General features: G+C 47.3%; 1 protein-coding gene across 1 annotated transcript; it reads left to right on the top strand.

Moving 5' to 3' along the window:
* Window positions 1-9,608: 9,608 nt before the first annotated feature.
* Window positions 9,609-20,769, top strand: LOC143370369 (uncharacterized). The gene is made up of 4 exons (XM_076815399.1): window positions 9,609-9,732; window positions 15,812-16,027; window positions 16,319-16,608; window positions 18,063-20,769. Exons 1-4 carry the CDS (start codon window positions 9,727-9,729, stop codon window positions 18,355-18,357), a joined length of 807 nt encoding a protein of 268 aa, XP_076671514.1. The 5' UTR covers window positions 9,609-9,726; the 3' UTR covers window positions 18,358-20,769.
* Window positions 20,770-21,048: the final 279 nt, after the last annotated feature.

Raw genomic sequence — 21,048 nt, 5'->3', positions numbered from 1 at the left:
ATTATTCGCAACACCAACTTTCTTCTAAATTTTACGAGTCGAAAGTTCCCCATACCCCCCGAATTTACAGCCACGTTTCCCGCCAGAACTGTAATAATTTCGGCTCGTAAACGGTACCTCTGCACGCCCCCGACATCGCTCGCGGCATAAGCAGATGTGGCATCGGTGCAGCGTTTACGAGTCGCGGCAGATATCGCCATAAAACGCTCGCTCGCGATACACCACTTTCATCGAGGATTAAACCTCCATTAAGCGCGGCTCGCTCGATATGAAAAGCCGTAAAATGTGGATAAATTGGTACCTCGAGGTAAGGAACAAGTTGGGTACACAAGGGCGGAGGAAATGGGAGCTGGATCTGGTTCATTGGTCGCGGCTGGAGTCAAGGAGGAACTCTTCCGAGGGGAATCGGTTTCCGCGAAGAAACAGGGGAAAAACAGGCTCGTGTAATTCGCGTGTTTTTCGCAATGCTGCTTTTTTTTTACGTAACAGAGAAAATACGGAGTTTTCCGACGGTTCGGAAGCACGGCTGCAGTTGCCATTGCGTCGAAAGCGAAACCAGCTTCGTTCACCCATAGACTGTTCTATTAATGCAACAGAGTATCCATTCTGAAGGCTATCGATGAAATTGCACCTACAATTTAATGCCGCCGCGATGGATTACGGACTGCAAGTAGTTAACATCGTTCCTGCCCCGAGTTACCAATAACGCTGGAAACTCTTCGGACACTCGACCTTGGGATCGAAAGCTGGATGCTGATTACACACGGCACAGTATCGTTCGTACTAAAATAAAGGTCCTTGAAGCCCAGTAACAGTATTCCACTGTGTCCCAAGCGAAATATTCATTGCTCCCCTAAAATAACCAATTCCGCTGCAACTTGGATGCAGCTCGGCCTTCCCTCACTCACCGGACTTTCAATTTCCAATCAACCCTTCAATCTCAAACAGCTTCCCCGAGCCGACACCCCGAATCGATAAACTGCTAGGTAGCAAAATTCTGCGACATTTCACCCAAGCGCGGAGACAAAGTTTCTGAACGAATCACCAGCTCGTGCCTAGAGTTCGACGAAACTCGGTTCCCGTCCCCGTTCGAATTCGCTTCCCCGCTGGTCGAGCACGTGCCCCGCTCGCGAAATTCGATGCCACGGGTTCTTTCGTTCCTCCCCCGAAATGTCAGCGCAGGGGGAAGGGCACGCCTGGCATTTTGGAGCGGGTGACGAGCACCGTCATAGGAAGTCTGCACGCGCGCGCGTTGCGACACCGTCTGTCTCTCGGAATCGAGATGTAAATGCCACGAGGCCTGCGAATCTTTCGGCCATTTCTTGCCAACAGGTTGCCGGGCGGATCGATGACTCGACTCCGCGGCAGAAGTCATTGTGGAGGAGCCCGCCGTAGGAATTTACCCTTTAGTAAAGCCGCGCGCTAGGATCCCCAGAGGTTCGATCGCGTGCCCGCGGTTATTGGTTCTCGTTCGCGGCCCGTCCCGCTGATTGATCGTTCAATCTTTCCGCGATTCTAGAGAGCAGATCGGTTCACGCCTCCGGCAGGCCTGTGGCATCCTTGATGGCCGTGTTGAACGAGGGCTGACGTGGCTGCGGGATTGAACGTGGGAGGCTAATGATTCGGTGTTATTGTCTGGTCACCGAAGGTGGCGGTGGTAGGTAACCTGTGGCACACTGTTGTGGATTAATAGATCCCAATTACTCGATTAGCAAGTCGTGCGTCGTAGCGATAGGCAGGGGTGTTGTATTGCGCAACAGCGTGCACCAATTCTGCTCGACAGTGTCTGTAAACCCAGCCCGAGGAATTTGCCCTTTACAAGGCTGGGGAACTCCAATCGGGGAATCTTCACCGGGGAAAGTGTATGCACGTGTTCCACGAGTCTGCTGTTCGATCATGCGAATCTCGCGGCAGACGCGCGACCCCCGATGGCAATTACAAGCTACTGTATCGTTAAAGAAAAATAGAGTGGGTGATGGAATCGCTGAGTTTCCTGAAACACGACGAGGGGCAGATATAATTGAGGATGGTGATTCGTGGTGCACGATGAGTTATTGCCGATCACTTTCTAAATACGCTCCGAGACTCTCAAGATCGAGGATCTTCGATCTATGGATCGTGAAGACCCTTTGATTACAATGGCTACTTCGGAGCACGCGAATGATCGATGCGCCTAAGTGGGAAGCGTAACTTGCACTTCCTGCTCGAGTAATTACATCTCTGCGAGATCTATGGATCTCTTTGAGGAAGCAATGATCCGCCTACCCTCCGAAAAACGGCTCTAACGATACCACCGCGATAAATTACCGCTGAATTTTCACATGGCACAGACGACGAAGGATACTTACGCAAACTTTCTTCTCCGCCATCGTTGCTACATGCTACTTTGCATTATTAAACGCACGGCCACTTAAAATACCCCGCATCGATATTAATGTCATCAGTGACGATAGCAGAATGCGAAGAGACGCTTGGAGACGAATCCTCTCGATTATATTATCATAGTAAATTACATAATCGCCGTTCCTCTCGTGCAGGCTCACGAGACCAGCGTTCAACAAACAATTAAGTTATACAACGGAAAGAGCAGCCGTCCGTCACCGTCGTCGCTCGTCCTTCGAGCAAGTACGGGCCATAAATTTCTTATTTCTTTTTTTTCAACGAGCGACGAGAATACCTCGCGCGAACGGCAAGGAGGAAAACGGAAGAAAGGAACGTGGTCCGTTATCCTTCGACTACCGTCTATTTAAAGGAATGATCGCTTGGAATGCTAATGATCGTTTCTTCGTTCGTGACTCCGTCGAAAATTGCACGCGCGAACTGCAGCCGCGGGGAGCACCGTTAAACCGTCGACAAATGGCGATGACACGATCGATCCGGCATCGATTTAGCAGATAAGGGATCGATAAGTATCATTCTCTGATAACGGAGCCGTGGATCCATAAGAATATCTCCGATTTCATCTGCAAAATAAATTTTATAAATTATTGTCCCCAAACACGGAACCTTGATCTCTTTCACCCAAGTTCCCGCGATTTCTTAGAACGAAGTTAAGACACCACCTACGAAGAAGACGTCCCGCGAGAAGATTAACACATCGACGGATTAGCATACAAGTTTCTTTCAAGGAAATCTTCCCGAAGAAACATTCGCAGGGACGACAATGAGGGCCGATCGCAGAGGCGGGCAAAGACACTTTCCTCCGCGGAGAGCGTCGCAAATTTCCTCGATGATCTTTGAGGCCGCCGCGTGAAACCGTCTCGATCGTTATCAGGGGACGGGGCACGATTCCATTGGAAATCGTGCACGGCTACGGCGTGACATATGCCACGGCGGTGAAAGGAAAAGGAGAAGAAGAAGAAGAGGCAGCCCTGGCTGGCATCGGCTCGTGCCTTCGAGGCTAGCCCGAGCTTTCTCTGCCCGCGGCCAAAGCGAGCGGATTCCACGCCGAGCCTTTCGCGGCGTACATCGAGCTCCATCTGTCGTGGCTCACCCGATCCCCCGTATCGCGATCAATGATCCACGATCCAGACGGATTTAACGATCGAGCCAGTCGAGAACTTGGTCGGTACATTCTCGCGAAATCGGGGAGGCTGGATCTTCTTGGGCAGATCCCTTTGATTTGAAGTATTGTCACTGTAGTTGATTATTTTTAATCTTCTTTGATAAATCGTTTCATTAATGGGATACGGTGGCAGCCGTGTTAATTCCACTCCAATTACCTGCAATTGGGTAATGCAGAAAGAATTTCAGAGTGCAGTGGTACTCGTATAGAAGGTTTAGGCGTTAGGGAATAGTGCTTCCCATTGTTTCCCACTGCAGAAAACAATGGGAATAAATTGTCTCTCCCGTTAATGCACTTTTGGTAATCCAGCCCGGTGCAACCCTCCGCAGCGAGGGAATCCAGGTGATTCTGCCGCAGTAATTCGAGCAGGAAATCGAAGCAGCTTCTTTCCCTCGTTTACCCGCTCGAGGAAACCACAGCACGGCTCAGGCTGTGCATTGAAGGCTATCTGTTGCATCCCGAGGAGTTGACCCCACTCGGTGTCCTTGGCCGAGTCGAGCCACCCCCCGAACCAGCCGCTAGCATTCAATGCGTATCTCCGATAGCGTCGTTATCACCCCTAGCGACAAACGAGCCTACAATGGCCTGGAATTAATTAGTTCTACTTAGCAGTTCAAAATAGCGGGGCTGGAGACTATCTGTGCGACAGAGAACTTTGCTGCAGCGTATTTATTTGGCAGCGAAGATAGAGGAGCAGAAGGAAGGGAAACTTACTCGATTATCGTATTCAATTCCACTTGTTACTGTTAGTAGGAGTTTAGCATCTCGTTAGAAGATACTTGAAAAGTATTCGTGAAAGAATTTGCGTAGGCAGAATTGTTTCTGATTCTGGAGCAACTTACGAGCCAATTATAAGTTAAGGGGGAACACCACTGTGGCGGCCGGAAAAGTAAGCCACTTTTAAGAATTTTTTTCGGGAATAATTTACAGTTTTCATAAAAAATTGTTATTACCTACCTTTAGTACGCTGTCTTAAGAGAGTATACAAGAAAAAATAAACACAAAAACATCCATAAATTTTAATATATTAATTAATCTTCTAGACCCCCCGACGAGAGGTGGTCGAAGGTGTAACTACGGAACAGCAGGTCCGAAATTAAATTTCATTTTTTTTTTTATAAACTATATAAGTGTAGTTTCCGTTGTACGTACGGATTCTTTGATTGAAAACAAATTTTTCTAAATACGCTCGAAGAGCTGTCTATCTTATTCGCGGATTATCGAAACTTTTCTTCTAAGCCGCACCATTTTTACAAAAATAATTTGTTTAAGAAATCGGTACGTACAACGGAAACTACACTCATATAGTTTATAAAAAAAAAAGAAATTTGATTTCGCACCTGCTGTTCCATAGTTACACCTTCGACCAGCTCGCGTGGGGGGTCTAGAAGATTAATTAATATATTAAAATTTATGGGTGTTTTCCTATTTATTTTTTTCTGTATAGTCTCTTAAGACAGCGTACTAAAGGTAGGTAATCAAAATTTTCTATGAAAACTGTATATTATTCCTGAAAAAAAATTTTTAAGAATGGCTTACTTTCCCGGCCGTCACAGTGGTGTTTCCCCTTAAGGTTCTGTTGTCCAAGGGCTTTGGAGTATCCGCGAATGGACCTTTGAGATAATTAAAATACGCGGACGAAGAGGGTGAACGTTGAAAAAGCATGGCGAGAAGTAATTCCAGTCGCGCTGGGTGAAATTTTAATCTTTATACGCGATTCTCCGCCTCGGTAAATTTTTTTCCTACCCCCCAACGACTGTCAAGGCGATATTGCCAGGTGGATTTCGTTCGAGCACGAGGAGAACAGGGGATACCGGAGAGAGAGAACTGGATTTTAATCCGCGCCTCGTATTTCGCATCCCCTGCAACATCGAGCGTCAGGGAAAATATTGTTCCGCCATCGGTGACAATGGCAGAAAACTGGAATTTTAGTGGAAATTAATTTGACGAGAACGCACGCGGGTTGAAGTTCGAGATTCGAGACGCGCCAGTCGATAACACTGCGGAACAATGCAGTGGAAGCTACACGCAGTTTCCCCCTTTTGCATAATACACTGCACCGTTGGAAAAACCGCCTTTGGAGGAAATTAACCAAGACAATGGAGATTTCAAACAGAATCCTTTGCTCTTGGAGAATAATGTTTCTCCATTGTTGAACTGTCCTCCACAGTCGAAGTCTCCTTTTGTGCGGGATGACTTTTCAGGGGAACTCAACATTTTTCTCACCCCAATTTACTAGAAAAATACGCTCCTGAGGGAAGTTTGTACGTTAATGGGGGTGAAGCCTTAACTTCCGATTTCAATGCCGATTCTCCTCCGACTTTTCTTTCGTTGAAATGCAATCGCAGGCACTTCCCAACAGAAAGTAACCTCGATAGCGCAATTTTTGAACTGTACATTTTTAGGGGTTGCTCCCTTTCCACATTGACGCCTCTTTGAAAATTCTTCGGCTGGTAAGGGATCGTGCGGTTGTCCACGGGTGGAATTCAATTTGCCTCAGGTGGAACGATCCCTGGAGCTTCGCGATACCTCGATCGCGTAATTGGAGCCTGTTATCCTGGATCGCAGCTCCTGGTTCTGCCCCCTTTGATCCTGGCGCCCAGGGAATTACAGTGGACGAGACGGAGGCGTGACTTTCTCTGCCGAGTGCCCGCTGGAAACGTTTTCTAGGCGAATTCTTAACCCTTTCGCGATAACACGGTTATCACTCCCTTTTCGATTCCAACTTCCAAGGCTGTGTATAAAAAACACATTTGCTACGATCCAACGACTTCGAACATTTTGGTATATAATCGTGGAAACGTCGAAGATTTACGATCCTCCAGGCCTCGAGAAGGGCTGATGGAAGGAAATCACGCAACAGACATGAATGGTAGAAAATTGTCGAGTAAGAATATCGAGCACCCTCCATATTTCCATCCCCTTACTGAAATCCGTGATACGCGGACCGATACGGAGATGTAATCTGTCCTGCCAGTCGCTGGGATATTATTCCCCGGAGGAAATCCCGTGAAAAACGGCGAGCAAGGTGCGACTCGTCTCACCCGATGGAAAAATTTCTCGCGGAATAAAGAAAGAATATTTATAGCCTGTATGCGAGGCACGCGTCACGAGGCTGCACGAGGTGCATAAGGCGCAGTCATATTAAGGATTCCATCTTCGGTGCTGTCTCCCTTGGCACGGAAAGAAGGGCGTCCATTTTTTGCGATTTAAATACGCCGAGCGAAAAAAGTCGACGAATCCCACTGATAATCCAGTAAACAATTTGGTGAATTACTTCACCGTGGCAAAGTTCAACATTGCACTTTACATTTTACGATACAGTTTCTGGTAAACCAATAAAATTTCATTAAACTCAAGCGCAGAGTTTAAGGGGGCAGACCACTGTAAAAAATAGGAAAAATCATTTTTTTCCTTTTCACATTGTCTGAAAGATGCACGTTTCTAGAACGCTCTCTCCAAACTTTATGAAGAAATTCGCAAAATTGACGGAGATACAGTGTTTTCCGTGAAGCGGTGTCAAGCACGCGACTGAGCCTTGCGGAACTTTGAACGCGTTTTCCTCAGAATATTTTTCAACCGCGTTGACAGTTACAGAGAAAACTATACATCCAATTGACACGAGCAAGGGCATTTATTATATGAAAAACCCGTCGCTATTACATGACGATCAGTTTTATTCAATTAACGAATCGCTTCTATTTTTTTTATCAACAGTTCCCCAATTTTGTACCCCGAAAACATGATTTTTTTCAGTGGGGTGCCATTTTGTAATTTTTTTGCGATTTTGTTTTTTTTATCGTCATGTAATAGAGGTAGGCTTCTAGTTTGTAAATATTTTTGTCCTTTTGAATTCGGATTAACCATATGGCCTGGGCACTGTCAACGCGACAAGCAGGATTTTGCCACAGCGCACATTTTGACGAAGAAGTATACAGAAGTATACAGGAAACGAATTTATGAATTTGATTGGAAAAATTTTTTTCGTACCCTTCGATGTGTGCATTATTATCTATACTAAGCAATCCATTGATTTACTTGCGTCGTTTGGTTGAAATAAATTCCCGAAAGCACCGTTACAGTGGTCTGCCCCCTTAATGAAAAAATAGATTGCCTAGGTATTAACGAACAGTGCTCCCTGCTGCGTGAAATACGCAGTCGTCCATGACTTATTGGCGCCGAATTATAGAAGCATACGCGTACCGGGAATCGTTAATTATTTATCGAACCGAATTTGGAGGCGAATCAGAGCCGCTGAGCCGTAATGCTCGAAACGAAAAATTTCGTCAATAATGCAGTACCTGAAAATGGTGGAGCTAAAATAGAAGGAGCTATAATAATCTCTATCCTGTTTCCATTATCCTACCCCAAAACGCAGCCCCACGTGGATGATCCTAAACCAGCAAATTTCTACCCTTTACCTATGCGGTGCGTGAAAATTTCGCTGATGTAGACGCAGCATGGGGTCTCCACGCATAAATGGGTTAGCGAATCAGGCGTTGATCGATTCAAGGGAGCCCCAGCGACCCTTATCAGTCTGCACGTTGCAGAGCCAGGCAGCAGCAGGAGCAGCCCGTTTCGCCTGCAGCTTCACCGGGGGGGCTGGTTATATCGATCTCGCGAGAGGCGAAGATCGTCCTGCACGAGGCTTCAGGGCCGTACCACGGGCCTCGACGCCACCTGCGACGACCTTGACCTACGGGGTTTCTCTCGCGCCGGCGTCGCGTCCTCGCCTTCCCTTTTCTCTTCCCAAGCTTCTTCTAACGGCGTCCCGGCGTCCTGCGTCTCGTTCCGTCCTCCTTCGACACCTCCACTCGATCCTCGTCACTTTCTCTCACCCTTCCATCGTTTGCCACCCTCTTCGCGCACGCACGCTCTCGATCTTATCCCGTGCTCCTTGCGCCACGCACTTCTGCTGTGCCGCGTTCTTCATTTATGAGTATTTGAAAATTCGTCACTCTGTTTTTGGATATGTCTAAGGGGTTGGGATTTAAATCGTAATTATTGTAGACTTGATGTATTGACTGATTAGTGGAGATTGTTGAAGGATCAGTGGTGGTTAATTTAGATTTCAGGCTCGAGAGACGTTTACTTATCGTTTTGGGAATTCTTTGATTATACGGAAATCTACTTGCCCCTCCGAGTTTGTCTTTATTTAACCGTCCAGGTGGCTGAGAATTTCCCTCGTTATCGGGAGAACGAATCCAACTACTCGAGAACCTCCACTATCGCTTCTTCCCTCGCCTTCCTGCTCCTCCAATCCCTAGGTACTTCGAACACTCTTTCATCCAACCTCATCCGCTTCCCGACAAATCGCTTCCCCATTTCACTCGTGGTTCCCTCTACGACGAGCAAATCGTTCTCTCCAGTCGAGCGTCCCGGCCATTGTCTCTGACGGCATTTAAGTAATTTCGGTGAATTTTGCTCCGAATTAGAGACCACGCGGTGAAATCTGAGATGCGTTGTGCCGGATAAATGAATTCCTACGAATGGATCGATCGCTGTTCTACAGATTATTGAGGCATTAAACGTCCCCTTCCCTTTCGTATTACCGCAAAGAAACAAACCAATCGATTTCCCATCAATAACATAATAAAACTCAGCCCGAAATACTCCGGAGTCTCCAATCTCCCAGAGAAACGCAACCACCCTTCAAAACAATCCAAGCAACCCCAACGATTAATACCAGAAATCCACGTATCAATTTCCCCTCGAATAACCCTATCTAGCCAAGCCTCGAGAAACGTATCATCCACCCCCAAATGCGATCCTCGAATGTCTAGAAAGGGTGCCCACCAATCCACCACCAGTCCATCTACCGATAAACCTGGAGTCAACCCCCCAGCTAACGATCAGTCTCGCCGTGGAGCACGAGGGGTAAATCAAGCTTTCGCCAGGACGGTCGCGGTGGTGGACCTCTCCACACCCCCTCACGTGGAAACACTGCCGCCCATCCCCACCCTCGGCGAGCTGCCGGACCGAGGCAACCCCCTCCAACCCCTGAGCACGCTTCTGTCTCGGTTGTCGGTCGGCGAGCGGCACCAGTCGCAGTTCGACCCCCTGAAGACGCTGCACGAGGAGGAGACACGCGTATCCTGCACGCCGACACCAGGCACGACGCGTACCATCGTGCCGCAACCCTTGGCCATGAGCCCGGAAGCATGCAGGTGGGTCGTTCGATTCCCCTCCGATGGAGCTTCCGGCGTGTCCTGTTTCCGCGCGACCTGGTCGTGCAACGATTAGCTCAACGGGTCAACCCTTCCTGGGGGTGGTTCTCTGCGGTGATAGCGTTCTTTCGAGTACGGTTTGTGGGAGGCTGGAGACGGAGGCTGGTGCGTCAAGGTATTTTAGTGGTGGCTGAGTCTATTGTGGTGGGCTGCGGTGGATTTGGGGGTAGATCGAGGGTGGTACTTGTTAGATGTTTCGAGTAGTTGAAACGAAGTTTATGAGGCTTTGCTTGAGATCTTTGTGAGGTTTGCCAAGAGTAACTTGGAAGATTATATTGTGCTTTTGATAGGTACTATTAGGGAAGAACATATTTCTTTCTTAATGGAGTTGGTTTCTTTAGAAAAGTCTTTCAGTAGGTCAAACTGTTCTGTGGTAGAAACCTTTGCTTTACTTTTTCTCTTCCCTTTGTAAGCGACACATTTCGTTTCTGATTACGACGTGATAACGAGGGTTAGAAGGGTGGATTTCACAAGGGGTGTCGTTCACACAGATCTCATCGTGGGCTAGATAAACAACGGAGTGCTGTGTAGAAATAGAGTTGAAAACCGAGGATTTACCTTTGACAACGAAGACCCCCGATCGTTTCCTTTGGTTTTCACGAACAACTGGTATTTTACCTTGCCATGGTTCTCGGATGAAAAGGACGCTGGTTTGTCGAGACGTAATGAGATCCCTTTTTTGTCGGTGTCGCTGGTCCACGAGCGAAATAGCGCGAGGCGGTGGCGTGCATTCCTTTTCAAAGCATTCAGGGCGTCACGTAAATGACATTTTTAATTAATTCTGCGAACGGGTGTGTTTCCCTCCACGTTTTCGGGATATCCAGCGCTGTTACGATTCTGTTTTACTTACACACAACGATCCTCACTCCCCTCGATTAATTCCTCGATGCACCCTTTAAATTGTTCGCCGCAATCTCCTCGACTGCGACGTTTTAATAAAAGCGAAGATTTTTTTAGAATCACTGGCCTCGAATGTCTTGTCCCTTTTTCTTCCCCCGTTCCCTGATTAAACTCATTCCAGAGTCTCTTTGAACCAACTATGTTTCAACACCCGAGCGCATGCACGAGGATCAAAGAAAGGGTGAAAATTCACCTGCTAGAGGGAGTAGGAGAAAATAAGATCGCGTAGGATCGGGCTGAGAGTAAATTCCTCGACACCGCTTTCCCTTTCAACGCGTCACAGAGTTACCCTTCCCAACAGAAACCGAGGAGTTAGCACACCCCCGCGTTGGCATTTTTCACCCCAGCATCTCGAAAGTCACGGATTTCAATTAGTCTCGCCCCGACGATCTCAAACTTTTCCGTTACCCTCGTCAATCGTGAACTTCCCCTTCTTCCGTCGCTACTCCGAATGAATACCCTGACTCTTGACACCGTCGAGTCATCTACACACCCTCCGCGTGTCGTTTTCCTTCAGCCTGCGGTCAGATTCCTGGGAGGAAGGGAGGACACTCGCAAGATAACGCCTCGAGAGCTGACATTTCCTGATTCTCCGTTAAAAGTGAATCCCGGGGAGCGGGGTGCTCCTGTTCACGCGTGCGAAGGCGTCGCGAAAGGAAAACCAACCACCCTTTTCTTCACCTTCATCGACCGTATCGTGTCAAGGCCAAAACCAGCCAAGTTCTTTCCAGTCACGGTCACGAACATCGTTCTCTGTCTGCTCGACACGCTTTGCAAATCATTGGCTACGATTATGTACTCGCCCCGGCCCCACTCCGACACTTGCTTACTTGGCGCATGAAATTTTCATTGGATTCCTCGAGCCACTATGTTCGAAATGGCTGCGGAAGCTCGTTTCCTGGGAAATGTGTGCCATAGGATGGTACCGTTCTAGTAATTTTAGGAAATTCTGAATTGACAATGATGTTGCAAAGTGCGCGTTAGCCTGGGGTGAAGTACGGTAATTGGGGGGACATTTGGGGTAATGTTATCGGCAACTTTGAAGGGAATGGGGTGGTTTGAAGTTAATTTTAATCATTTCTGAGGGAGACAGCTATGGGTGGCTGTCAGAATTAATTTTCTGCTTACTGGAAAATATATATGGACACTTTTAAAGTTGACGAGATCTGTGGCTATTAATCCTCTCGATTATTCGCGTCTTATTTTTAGTCCCTGGCTTATCAGATCTCGTTTCGAAAGCTGAAAGTCTTTGTAACTTTCCACTTTTCATGCACGAAACTTCGTCCCCGATAAATTTGTAATTTATTAGACCACCCGATAACGCGTCGAGCTCCAAGTTATTTCCCACAAGCCTCCGACGAACTTTTTAATATTCTTCGCCAGCTACCGGCGCGCGATTAATTAATTTCTGAAGTTTTGATTTAGCAGCGATGTCGTGAAATTTTTAATACATCGTTGGGGGAGTGCATCGGTTTAATTCACTGCTCGGCATCCGGTTTCGCGCCAAGAAATTACGGCGCGTTACTTTAAAGGAAACGCCACACGTGCAGCACATAATTTCTGATGTGATATTATGCTTCGCGTTTCTATTACTTATCGAAACGAGCGTAGTTGATGCATTTACATTATACACGTCACATACCGCGGTGCGTGAGTTATTTTGCGACAATCGTTCGATAAATTTTCCCAGATATTCGTTCCCTTTGCTGGGACGCGTATGAATAGCTATTATCTGTGTGACAATGGGGGACCATTGCTGCTATCCAGAAGTGATCAATTGTATCAATTCTGTCGAGCAATGTTTATCGAAGGAAATTGAAGGTACGTGAAAGGGGAATCGAGAAATTGGTAACGGATGATGTATCGAGGACGAGTGGAGAGTTTCTTATCTAAATGGTACAGCAGCTTCCCAAGGAACTTTAGTGGCTTATGAATCAAACATTCATGCACCAGTATAGAAAACACTCAAGTACCCCTCCGAAGACGGAATTTCCCCCAATTACCTCAGCCATAAAATACACAAAGCCACAACGCACCGTGTTACCTTGCAAAAAAAAAAGCTGAAAGGTTTCAGCAAGAAAGGAAATGCAAATTTCCTTGTCGAACGACAGTGATTGATAGTTGTCCCCTTGGTCCCTTTCCATTATTCTCCTCGCCCAAAGATTTGGCCCCTCGCCAAAGTCGAAATTCCAGTTTCACTCGAACTGTGTCGGTTCGCTCGCCACAGACCCCTGAAAAACGGCCGCAGAAGTGCCCCGACCAATTCGCACCATTACAACACAATAAGATCAGCAAGTACGCTTTCTTCCTGACTGATTCCGTCGCCGTTGACCGGACGTGAAGTTTCCACTGTGCTTTTGTGACGGAACGCTCGCGGATTGACCCATTTCCTCGAGCATAGAACGGTTGCATTCATTTTTTTTCAAAATAATGAATGCCGCCCGCTCGGTTCCGGGGTACGGAGAAGCTGCAAAAAAATCATCCAGCTTCATTAGGAGAGCTTCCTGGGTGCGCTTTATCGATCTGCGTTCGCATCGCTTGTCTCGCCAACGGTGGTTCTTTTTCATGCGAGGTCAGACTAATTATGTGCTTGTGAAAAAAATCTCCCGGAGAGATAAAAGTGTGCCGATAAATATACATTAGCCGTCTATTAAATGTCATCTCTCTATCTCCGGCTTTTATGAATCGAGCCTTCTTGAGTGGATTAGGGCGACCGACGGGAGCAACTTCAGTATATTCCCAGCTCGGGGTGCAAATGTCAAAGATACGTGATCGATAAAGCGAGATACATTGACGACTCCGAGGAAATTCGATACTGCTGGCAAAGCAAGGACTACGACCAAAGCTTTGCCAAAGCAACCCATTTTCAAGACCACAGTTATAATCTACCATTAAATATTGATCTAATCTGTTGTTCGACGATAAACCTAGCCCTGCGTCATTTGGAAAATTAAGCTCGAAGAATATCCCCTCAATGTTTCATCTATCAATGAACCTACACCATTCCTATCACATTTCGATCGCAGTTCTCGATAAAGATATCCAACAATTTTGCAATCTACTTTGGATATCGAGGGCGTGTTCGCCGGGGCAAAAAGCGCCGATAGTTTGCCGAAATAATGGGCTTAAATAGAGGAATGGTTCGCGATACTTCCTCGTGGCTAGGTATCGATTCGGGTCCCACCCTCTACTTTTTTTCTCCCGGTTTTCCCTCCGGAGATCGGAGTACTTTTTGTAGGCTCGCAGCTCCGAAAAACCATTCGCTCGACCCCGATCGCGAAACGACATTGAGGCTTTGCCTCGTGTCGCGTCTCATCCGCACAGAGTGGAAAGATATCTCGAATAGCAATTCAATGTACCAGGGACTCTCATTGAAAAAGAAATTGGGGAACGCTCGCAATAGCTTTTAATTCTTACCATTCTCCCATTCATCCCCATCAACACATTCGTTCTCCTCGATGAAAGCCCGAGCAAGGGGCGGCAGCGAAGGGGTATTTGAATTCTTCTACGCGTGACACGTGAACCACTGAACTTTGCACTTCCATCACGCCGTGATAAATATTAGCAGTAAACTACCGCTGTAAATCCTCCCGTGCGTCCGTCCTACGTCACAAAGGTAGCACGCATCGTCGCGCGGTGGCCTTCGTCGTTGCAACGTAAACAGGCTTTAATGAGAATCCAATGATGCAGCCCCTTGGGAAGACGGGGTGGAAGCGACGGGGTGCTCGAGGTCGAAGACTCTCGAAGTTCCTGCGAGGAAATTCAAAAGTTCTGGCGGAGGTTATTGATGGTGCAGTGTCCTCCCGCGAGGAAGCCTTTCTTATTGTTAAACTTCCTTCGATCCCGTTATCATGACTGTTAATGGGATTTCTTCGCGGGGCGAATCGTGCTCCGCCGCCCTCAATCTCGAGGTAGAAATTCCGTGCGACGTGACCTTGGCATTAATCATTCATGGCGTTTGAAAAGCTGTAGCCTTCACCTCTCGTCGCGAACTGGAGGACCGAAGTGTTGCAAAAGGCTGATAAGTCAGACGTGTATTCTTCCTCGACGAGTCGCTGACGTATGCAGGGTGAAAGAAAAAAAAAAAACAGTTTCACCGTGTACGGGGCTTTTCGACGGGGGTAGAGTTTGATGGATGTATCAAACGCTGGCGATCCTTGGCGTGGCGTCAGAGGGTGGGTCAGATATGGCTGGAATTCACGCAGGGATCGCGTGGAACGAAATTCCTGGCATTCGTTGGCTGAATTCCGCTTTATTTCGATATTTATCGGCTTCGGTATCCGCTGGTAGGTACTTAATAAGATTTTGGAACGATTGCCGTATTTCCTAAGTCCTTGACGATCAACAATATAGAAACGCAGAGACTTCGCGAGACTAACCATTCAATGTCACAGTATCACTGTATAATTATTGCATCGCTGAGACACTGATGCTTGTGAAAGCTTGGTGTAACACTAATTCGACACGAAGCATACGCTTTGAGAGAGTTCCTATCGTTATCACCGCCCGAATAATACTGGTTATTCGAAGCAGTGCTCGACAAGGACGTTTGGTGTTTATCGAAATTCAGAGTACAGGAACGCGGGGCGAGTAGGTAAGAAAGGTGGGGAGAGAGTCGGTGGTAAAAGTATACATAGCGCAGCCCCTCGTACGTAAAATTTATGATTGAGAAAGGGCAGAGTATTGTTTAAGAAGCTGGATTTAAATGAAATTATAATTATACCATTAACGCAATGCTCGTAAATCATCAGCTGGCCGCGGCGAAATTTCCGTAGGTAATTTCGTTGGTCGAATCAATTCGGACTGGTGACAGGCTCACGTGACGGAAATGGAACGTGTATCGCGCTGTTTGTGGGCATGTGAGTGACATAATACCGAGGAAGAGTATTATTCAGCGCTGGAACACGCTTGCGGCAGATACAAAGGCCGCGTGCATTCTGTTATTTAAGACGCAATCATTCTCTGCTTGGGATGTCTACTGTTCCAAGGAGAAATTTTCCGGAATTTTAATATTAATATCTTTCAAAACTTTAACGAACGTTTACGAATGTATGCTATCTTTGCGTAATTACGTTAAGAGGATTATCGTTTGAACTGAGCGCTGAATATTATTTAACAGAAGCCACTGAGAGAGCTGGGCCGACTGTGCCTCGGTACAGGTGAACAGAGCACCGTCGTCACGGCGGAAGTTTGCACGGAACCGCGCGGTGGGCTTCCCCTGCTTCAGGTATGGCCGAGCGATTCGCCGAGGGGCGAGGCAGACGGACAGGCCCAGGCATTCGTATTCCCCGATGTCCAGGAGAACGTCAGCGACAGTGGCATCGACTCCATCCAGGTAAAATTTCCAACAAACACCGATCAAAAAATCATCCGGAAATATCGCACTCGCCTTGAGGAAGCGATGCTTTTTTAATCGCGGGAACTAACAGCGATAATTGGCCTGGATAATTAAATAGAAATAGATACTAACTCGTAGAATTCGGTAGTGGTAGTTACCGTCCAGTAAAATTCGGCTACTAAGTTCGATAGCAACAGTCACTGGGCTCCAAGCTGTTCTTCTGTGCACGAACTGCATTCAAGTGACTACACTCGGAGTGACGGTTCCATGCGAACAATTTTTGCAAAGGCATCACCGTCGCCGTGCGGTGTGGCGAGCACTAGCCCCGCAGTGACGCCCCAGCAATCCCGTCGCGCCAGTTTACTGCATCCGGACCACGCTCGACTGCAGCTGCATCATTTGCATCACAATCACCACATTTCCGGGTCTAAGACTCCGCCAACCCCCGACAGGACCTCCATCGACGAGGAACCTCCACTTCCGCCGAGCCCTTCGAGCTCCACTACCAGCAGCCTGCGTTCGATGCCGAGTTCGGCTATCGCCTCGATGCACTCGCAGGACAGAAGACGCAGCAGCAGGTAATAGAACCTCAAATTGAATACGCGGGAAGTCGATCTTGTAATATTAACCAAGTGGTGGTTGCTGGAACTCTTTTAAGCGAGAACTGAGGCTCGAGGATTCAGTAGTTAGGTGTTACGTATCGTCTGAGAATTGGGAGCAACCCGAATCAGCCGCTGAATGAATAAATAAATGAGGAATCTGTAATATTGTTCCCAGCAAGCGTGTCTTATGTATTTGCTCTCAATTGACATATCTCTATAAATACAGCGGGCGATAAGAGATCATTAGATTAACCATAGGTCATGCAACCGGTTTAGAGTAATAACGAACGCGCGCGGCTTTATAAGCATGACGTGATTTAAATGAAATCACTCCGCCGACCCTATCAATGTTCCGCGATACGACAGCAGATCGTTCGGAACGATATAACTGGCGACCTTAATGTACACACTCCCGCGATCTTATCCATGCATGGAACAAGTTTCCTTTCAGTACACCCCCACGCGTACTGGCATACAACTAAATCAATTCTAATTTTGTATTTGTCCAACCCGCTTGGAGTATTAAACTGTCCATTCGAGGAATAATAATACATCTGATGGAACTGCTGTTAAACATTCATCCTATCCTTAGGTTTCGTCCTAAGGAAAGGGTCATTTCAGGGTCAAAAACTGTCGCGAACCCTTCCACTAAAGAGGACACCCCTAAATTCTCTCTCTCTATCACCCTACAAAACAGTTTTCCCATAATGCTGGGAAATTGAAGGCTCGATAAATGACTCGTTCATCCTCCGAGGGGTTGACACCTCCAGAAACGCGACAGCGGTCTTCGAGCGCTGTCGCAACCCCCGTGGACAAGGGGGAGAAAGTCTCCCTGTGCGTCTCTCCCTGTTCTCGATCCGGGATATCCGCGCTGGAAATAATCCCTGGGGCTGATGCGTTCTGACGTCGATCTTGGCCCGTGTCAAGGCGCGACCCTGGCACTATGCAAATAAGTCGACCAGCCACCCCGAAGCACGTGGCGCTACCACTCCCGTTCATTATGCATCCGAGATATTAATCGTCACGGGTATCGGTGTAATTCACCCTTTTCGAGCCCATTTCCCTCGACACGTGGACGCAAGTCGTCCGGATTCGGTCGCGCCCTTCTCGCGCCTACGACTTCCAAGGGTGGAACCTTCACCCACAGCACTGAATCGATCCGAGCGCAGAACTCGCTTTCATTTTCACTCGATAATATTTCACGCGGCATGGAATGACCGTGTCTTCGAAATGATATGTGGAGGAAGCCTGGGAGAATATTTAGCAAGAAAACCTTGGAAATTGTTAGTGTAGGTACTTGACGGTTCAAGGGGTGGAAATTTTTTATCATTAACTGATGGATATGAAATACTATTCCCAGAGATTTGCACTGAAAACGCGATGCATCGTACTCTACCGCATCACCGAGTGTGTATTCTTGAAATCAACAGGTACAGCATGTTCGACGCCCTGGATCTGGAGTACGCTCTTCTGAGGGCAGCGGCCCGTGGCTCCGTAGGGCCGTACTCGCTGTCAGAGTCCCTGCACAAGCTGACCTTCACCCAGAGCCTCGCATTTCCTGCTCTGGCCCGTGGCTTGGCCTCGAAGCAGAGCATCCCCGCCAGGAGGCCGCAGCAGCACGCAGAGAGCGGGCTGAACGCGTTCGCCAAGGTGGTGACCGCTCTGGTGCTGGTCCTTGTCAGCGTTCTGGTCTTCGGGGTGGTGTACAAGTTCGTGAGGACGTGAGGGTGGCTGCTGGTGCCCGATCGGCAGCCTGCCACCTCGCAGGACTTCGATCGATCGGGTGCCAGCGATTCCTTCGGCGACTGACTCGCCGGTTCGACGATCACTATCGCCCCGTTACCGCGAAGTACCAGTTCGGGCAGGTTTCACGGAGCTTGAGGAAGTTTCACCCAGTTTGCAGTAACGTCGCACTGTCAGCTCGAACGATTTGCGGAAGGACAGCCAGTGAAGTGAATAATCCAAGTGATTAGAATCGAGCGTGTTGAATGTTTGCGAGTGTTTGTCGCGCAACCCCTATTATAGGAAATCCTTCAACGGCGATTTCGCTTTTACCCTAAGTATTACCCACGCTCGTGGTGTGTCTGTGTTTTATTTTCTCTTGGGACACGTTGACTGGTGGCTTTAAACTAATGGTTGTGTCCTTTCAGTTTCTTTCCTCCAAAAAAAAGGGTACTTGCTTATAAGTCTCATTTTGGGTGAAGCAGAAGTTGCACTGTTGAAAAGTTTCACAGGGGTGATTTACCAAAAAAATTGTGTACTCAGAAGTGGCGATCATCTCCGACTGAACGGACTACCTATCGAGGAATCGACAGCGGGCAGAAAGTAGCACCAACGTGTTTGACTACGAAACTACCCCCGCGCGCGTGGCACAAAGGGCAATTTCGCTTGATGACGATGACGACGGAACCTCCCGAGACTAAAAAAAGCTCAGCGCGCATGCAAAGGACTCGGGTGCACGAAAGTAACACGTAGTTCAAAATAGGGTATAACGAACGAGCTTGAAGGTTTACAATAAAGTTCGAAAGCGGGTCGTTAAGGCGGCATGGAGCACGTATGCAAATGCAGCGGCTGGAGCAGCTTCGCGGCGGAGTCGTGGAGTTTTGATACGGTGCTGAAGGCTCGCCACTACCGACGAGTATTTTTACTGGGAGAAACAGTGGGCAGCGATCGATGATTCGAAATTTATCGTCGCTGCGGCGTGTTCACGCGGACGAGGCAGCGAACGGAACAGAGGGCAATCGAGAATTCCACGTAGCAAGTTGAATTATAGATGTGCGTAGAATTTTCGTTCATCAAAAATTTCCTCCCTCTTGAATAATAAACAATGTAAAATGCACTGTGCAAGAAATTCTTGCACGAAAACAATTCCCTTCGGTACTGCGCTATTGCTATTTAATAATTTCGGTTGTTATCGAAGCTATAAGTATCTTCACTAAGGCGTTTGGTCAATCAAAATATAATATCAAAAGGTTGCGAGTTCTGTGACGATTTTTCAGACCTCGTCCGTGTGAAAGGGCGCGCCGAGTTCGCCAGCGCGTGCAATTAGGTGAAAATCCGTGACTATTCAAGTGCTTTACACAATTCTATCCCGATGACAATCGCTCCGACATGTAGAGGATAATCTTAAGGGAATCGCGAGTGGAATCCTCAGTGCGAATTAAAGTCGGCGACGAGCGGAGGACACTCGATAATTAACGAGCAAGCGTCGCTGATGAAATCGTGAGGTCTTCTTCCCGTCTCACGGTAAATGCAACATTAAGCGCGCTCTCCGCTGCTAATTGTACTCGAACTGAAATTGAAAGACTCCGAGTGAAATTAGAAGCCTCGGAAAAGCAATTTTCCTTCGCGATCTTTTTAAATAAACATTTCGCTACACCTTTCACCTGTTTCGTTTCTACGTTTTCATTCATCCACGATTTCAAATTCGCGTGTTACTTTACGTTGAAATCTGAGTTACCGATTTATTGATCGGAGACACTTCGTTTCCTCGCCGATTGCCTTCCGAGCTCCGAGTTTCACGAAGGGAGAAGCGTTCGAGAGATGTTCTTCTTAGCTTTGCGTAACGTTGGTATTTTTATCGAGCAAGATAATCGTGAAACGTACATGTATGCACACGTATTATACATGCATTGTAAATATATCTATATACAAGTATTATAGACAGGTGCGTCCTTCGTTTCTTTTGCGTCGTGCTATGTATCGTTAAAAACGCCGCACTCTGATCATTTTTTAATGTAAACGCGAAGAATACATACGTACGAGTCGCGACGGCTCGAAGAAAGGCGAGAGAATTTTTTTTACTTCGACTAAATCCGTAATAAACAGTTCCGCGTGAAATGAGAATGTTTTCCAATCAAAAACAGCGCGAAAGCTTCCACGAGAAAGATGGGAACCGAGATGTAATTGCGAGGAAGAGGTCATGGTTTTCGCTGCCACGGGAGATGAACGTAAAATCAATATCAATGCTGTAATTAATTCTGTCCACTCGCTCTAATTTCTACAGTGAACTATTCTATTGTCTACAAACAGAGGAGACAAAATGTTGAATCGTCTGAAACTTTTCCTGGATCGATCGCTTGGTATTGTAATAAGAAACTTTCGACCACGTTCGAAATAAATTTCATGAATAAAGTCCTTCCCGTCTCGTCAATTTATTTCCATCCCCAGCATGTAAGCGCACAATAATTGTAATTGCATAAAAGAAAAATGGTGGCTGTCTACATGGTGTTATCACTCATCGAAATTTCACTTATTGAAGTTTGGAATTGTCCACCCATTTAATCAGCCCAAAGTGAAAGTTACCAAGTCCGCGTCAGCTTGTCTGACTATAATTCCCGGCCGTGCGCATTCTACTTACGAGCACGCTGACTCGAACCACTGATCGGCCAAGGGACTTTATTCCCAAGCCAGCTC

This window comes from Andrena cerasifolii, chromosome 6 (genome assembly GCF_050908995.1).
Source record: "Andrena cerasifolii isolate SP2316 chromosome 6, iyAndCera1_principal, whole genome shotgun sequence".
Classification (NCBI taxonomy): domain Eukaryota; kingdom Metazoa; phylum Arthropoda; class Insecta; order Hymenoptera; family Andrenidae; genus Andrena; species Andrena cerasifolii.
This window is presented reverse-complemented; position numbering and strand designations above follow the sequence as displayed.

What these genes read in the sequence shown, in the direction of transcription:
- LOC143370369 (XM_076815399.1), top strand. An exon ending in GTGGCATCGACTCCATCCAG is followed by an intron (nt 16,028 to 16,318) that starts GTAAAATTTCCA and finishes ATTTTTGCAAAG; the next exon opens with GCATCACCGTCGCCGTGCGG. An exon ending in GACAGAAGACGCAGCAGCAG is followed by an intron (nt 16,609 to 18,062) that starts GTAATAGAACCT and finishes TGAAATCAACAG; the next exon opens with GTACAGCATGTTCGACGCCC.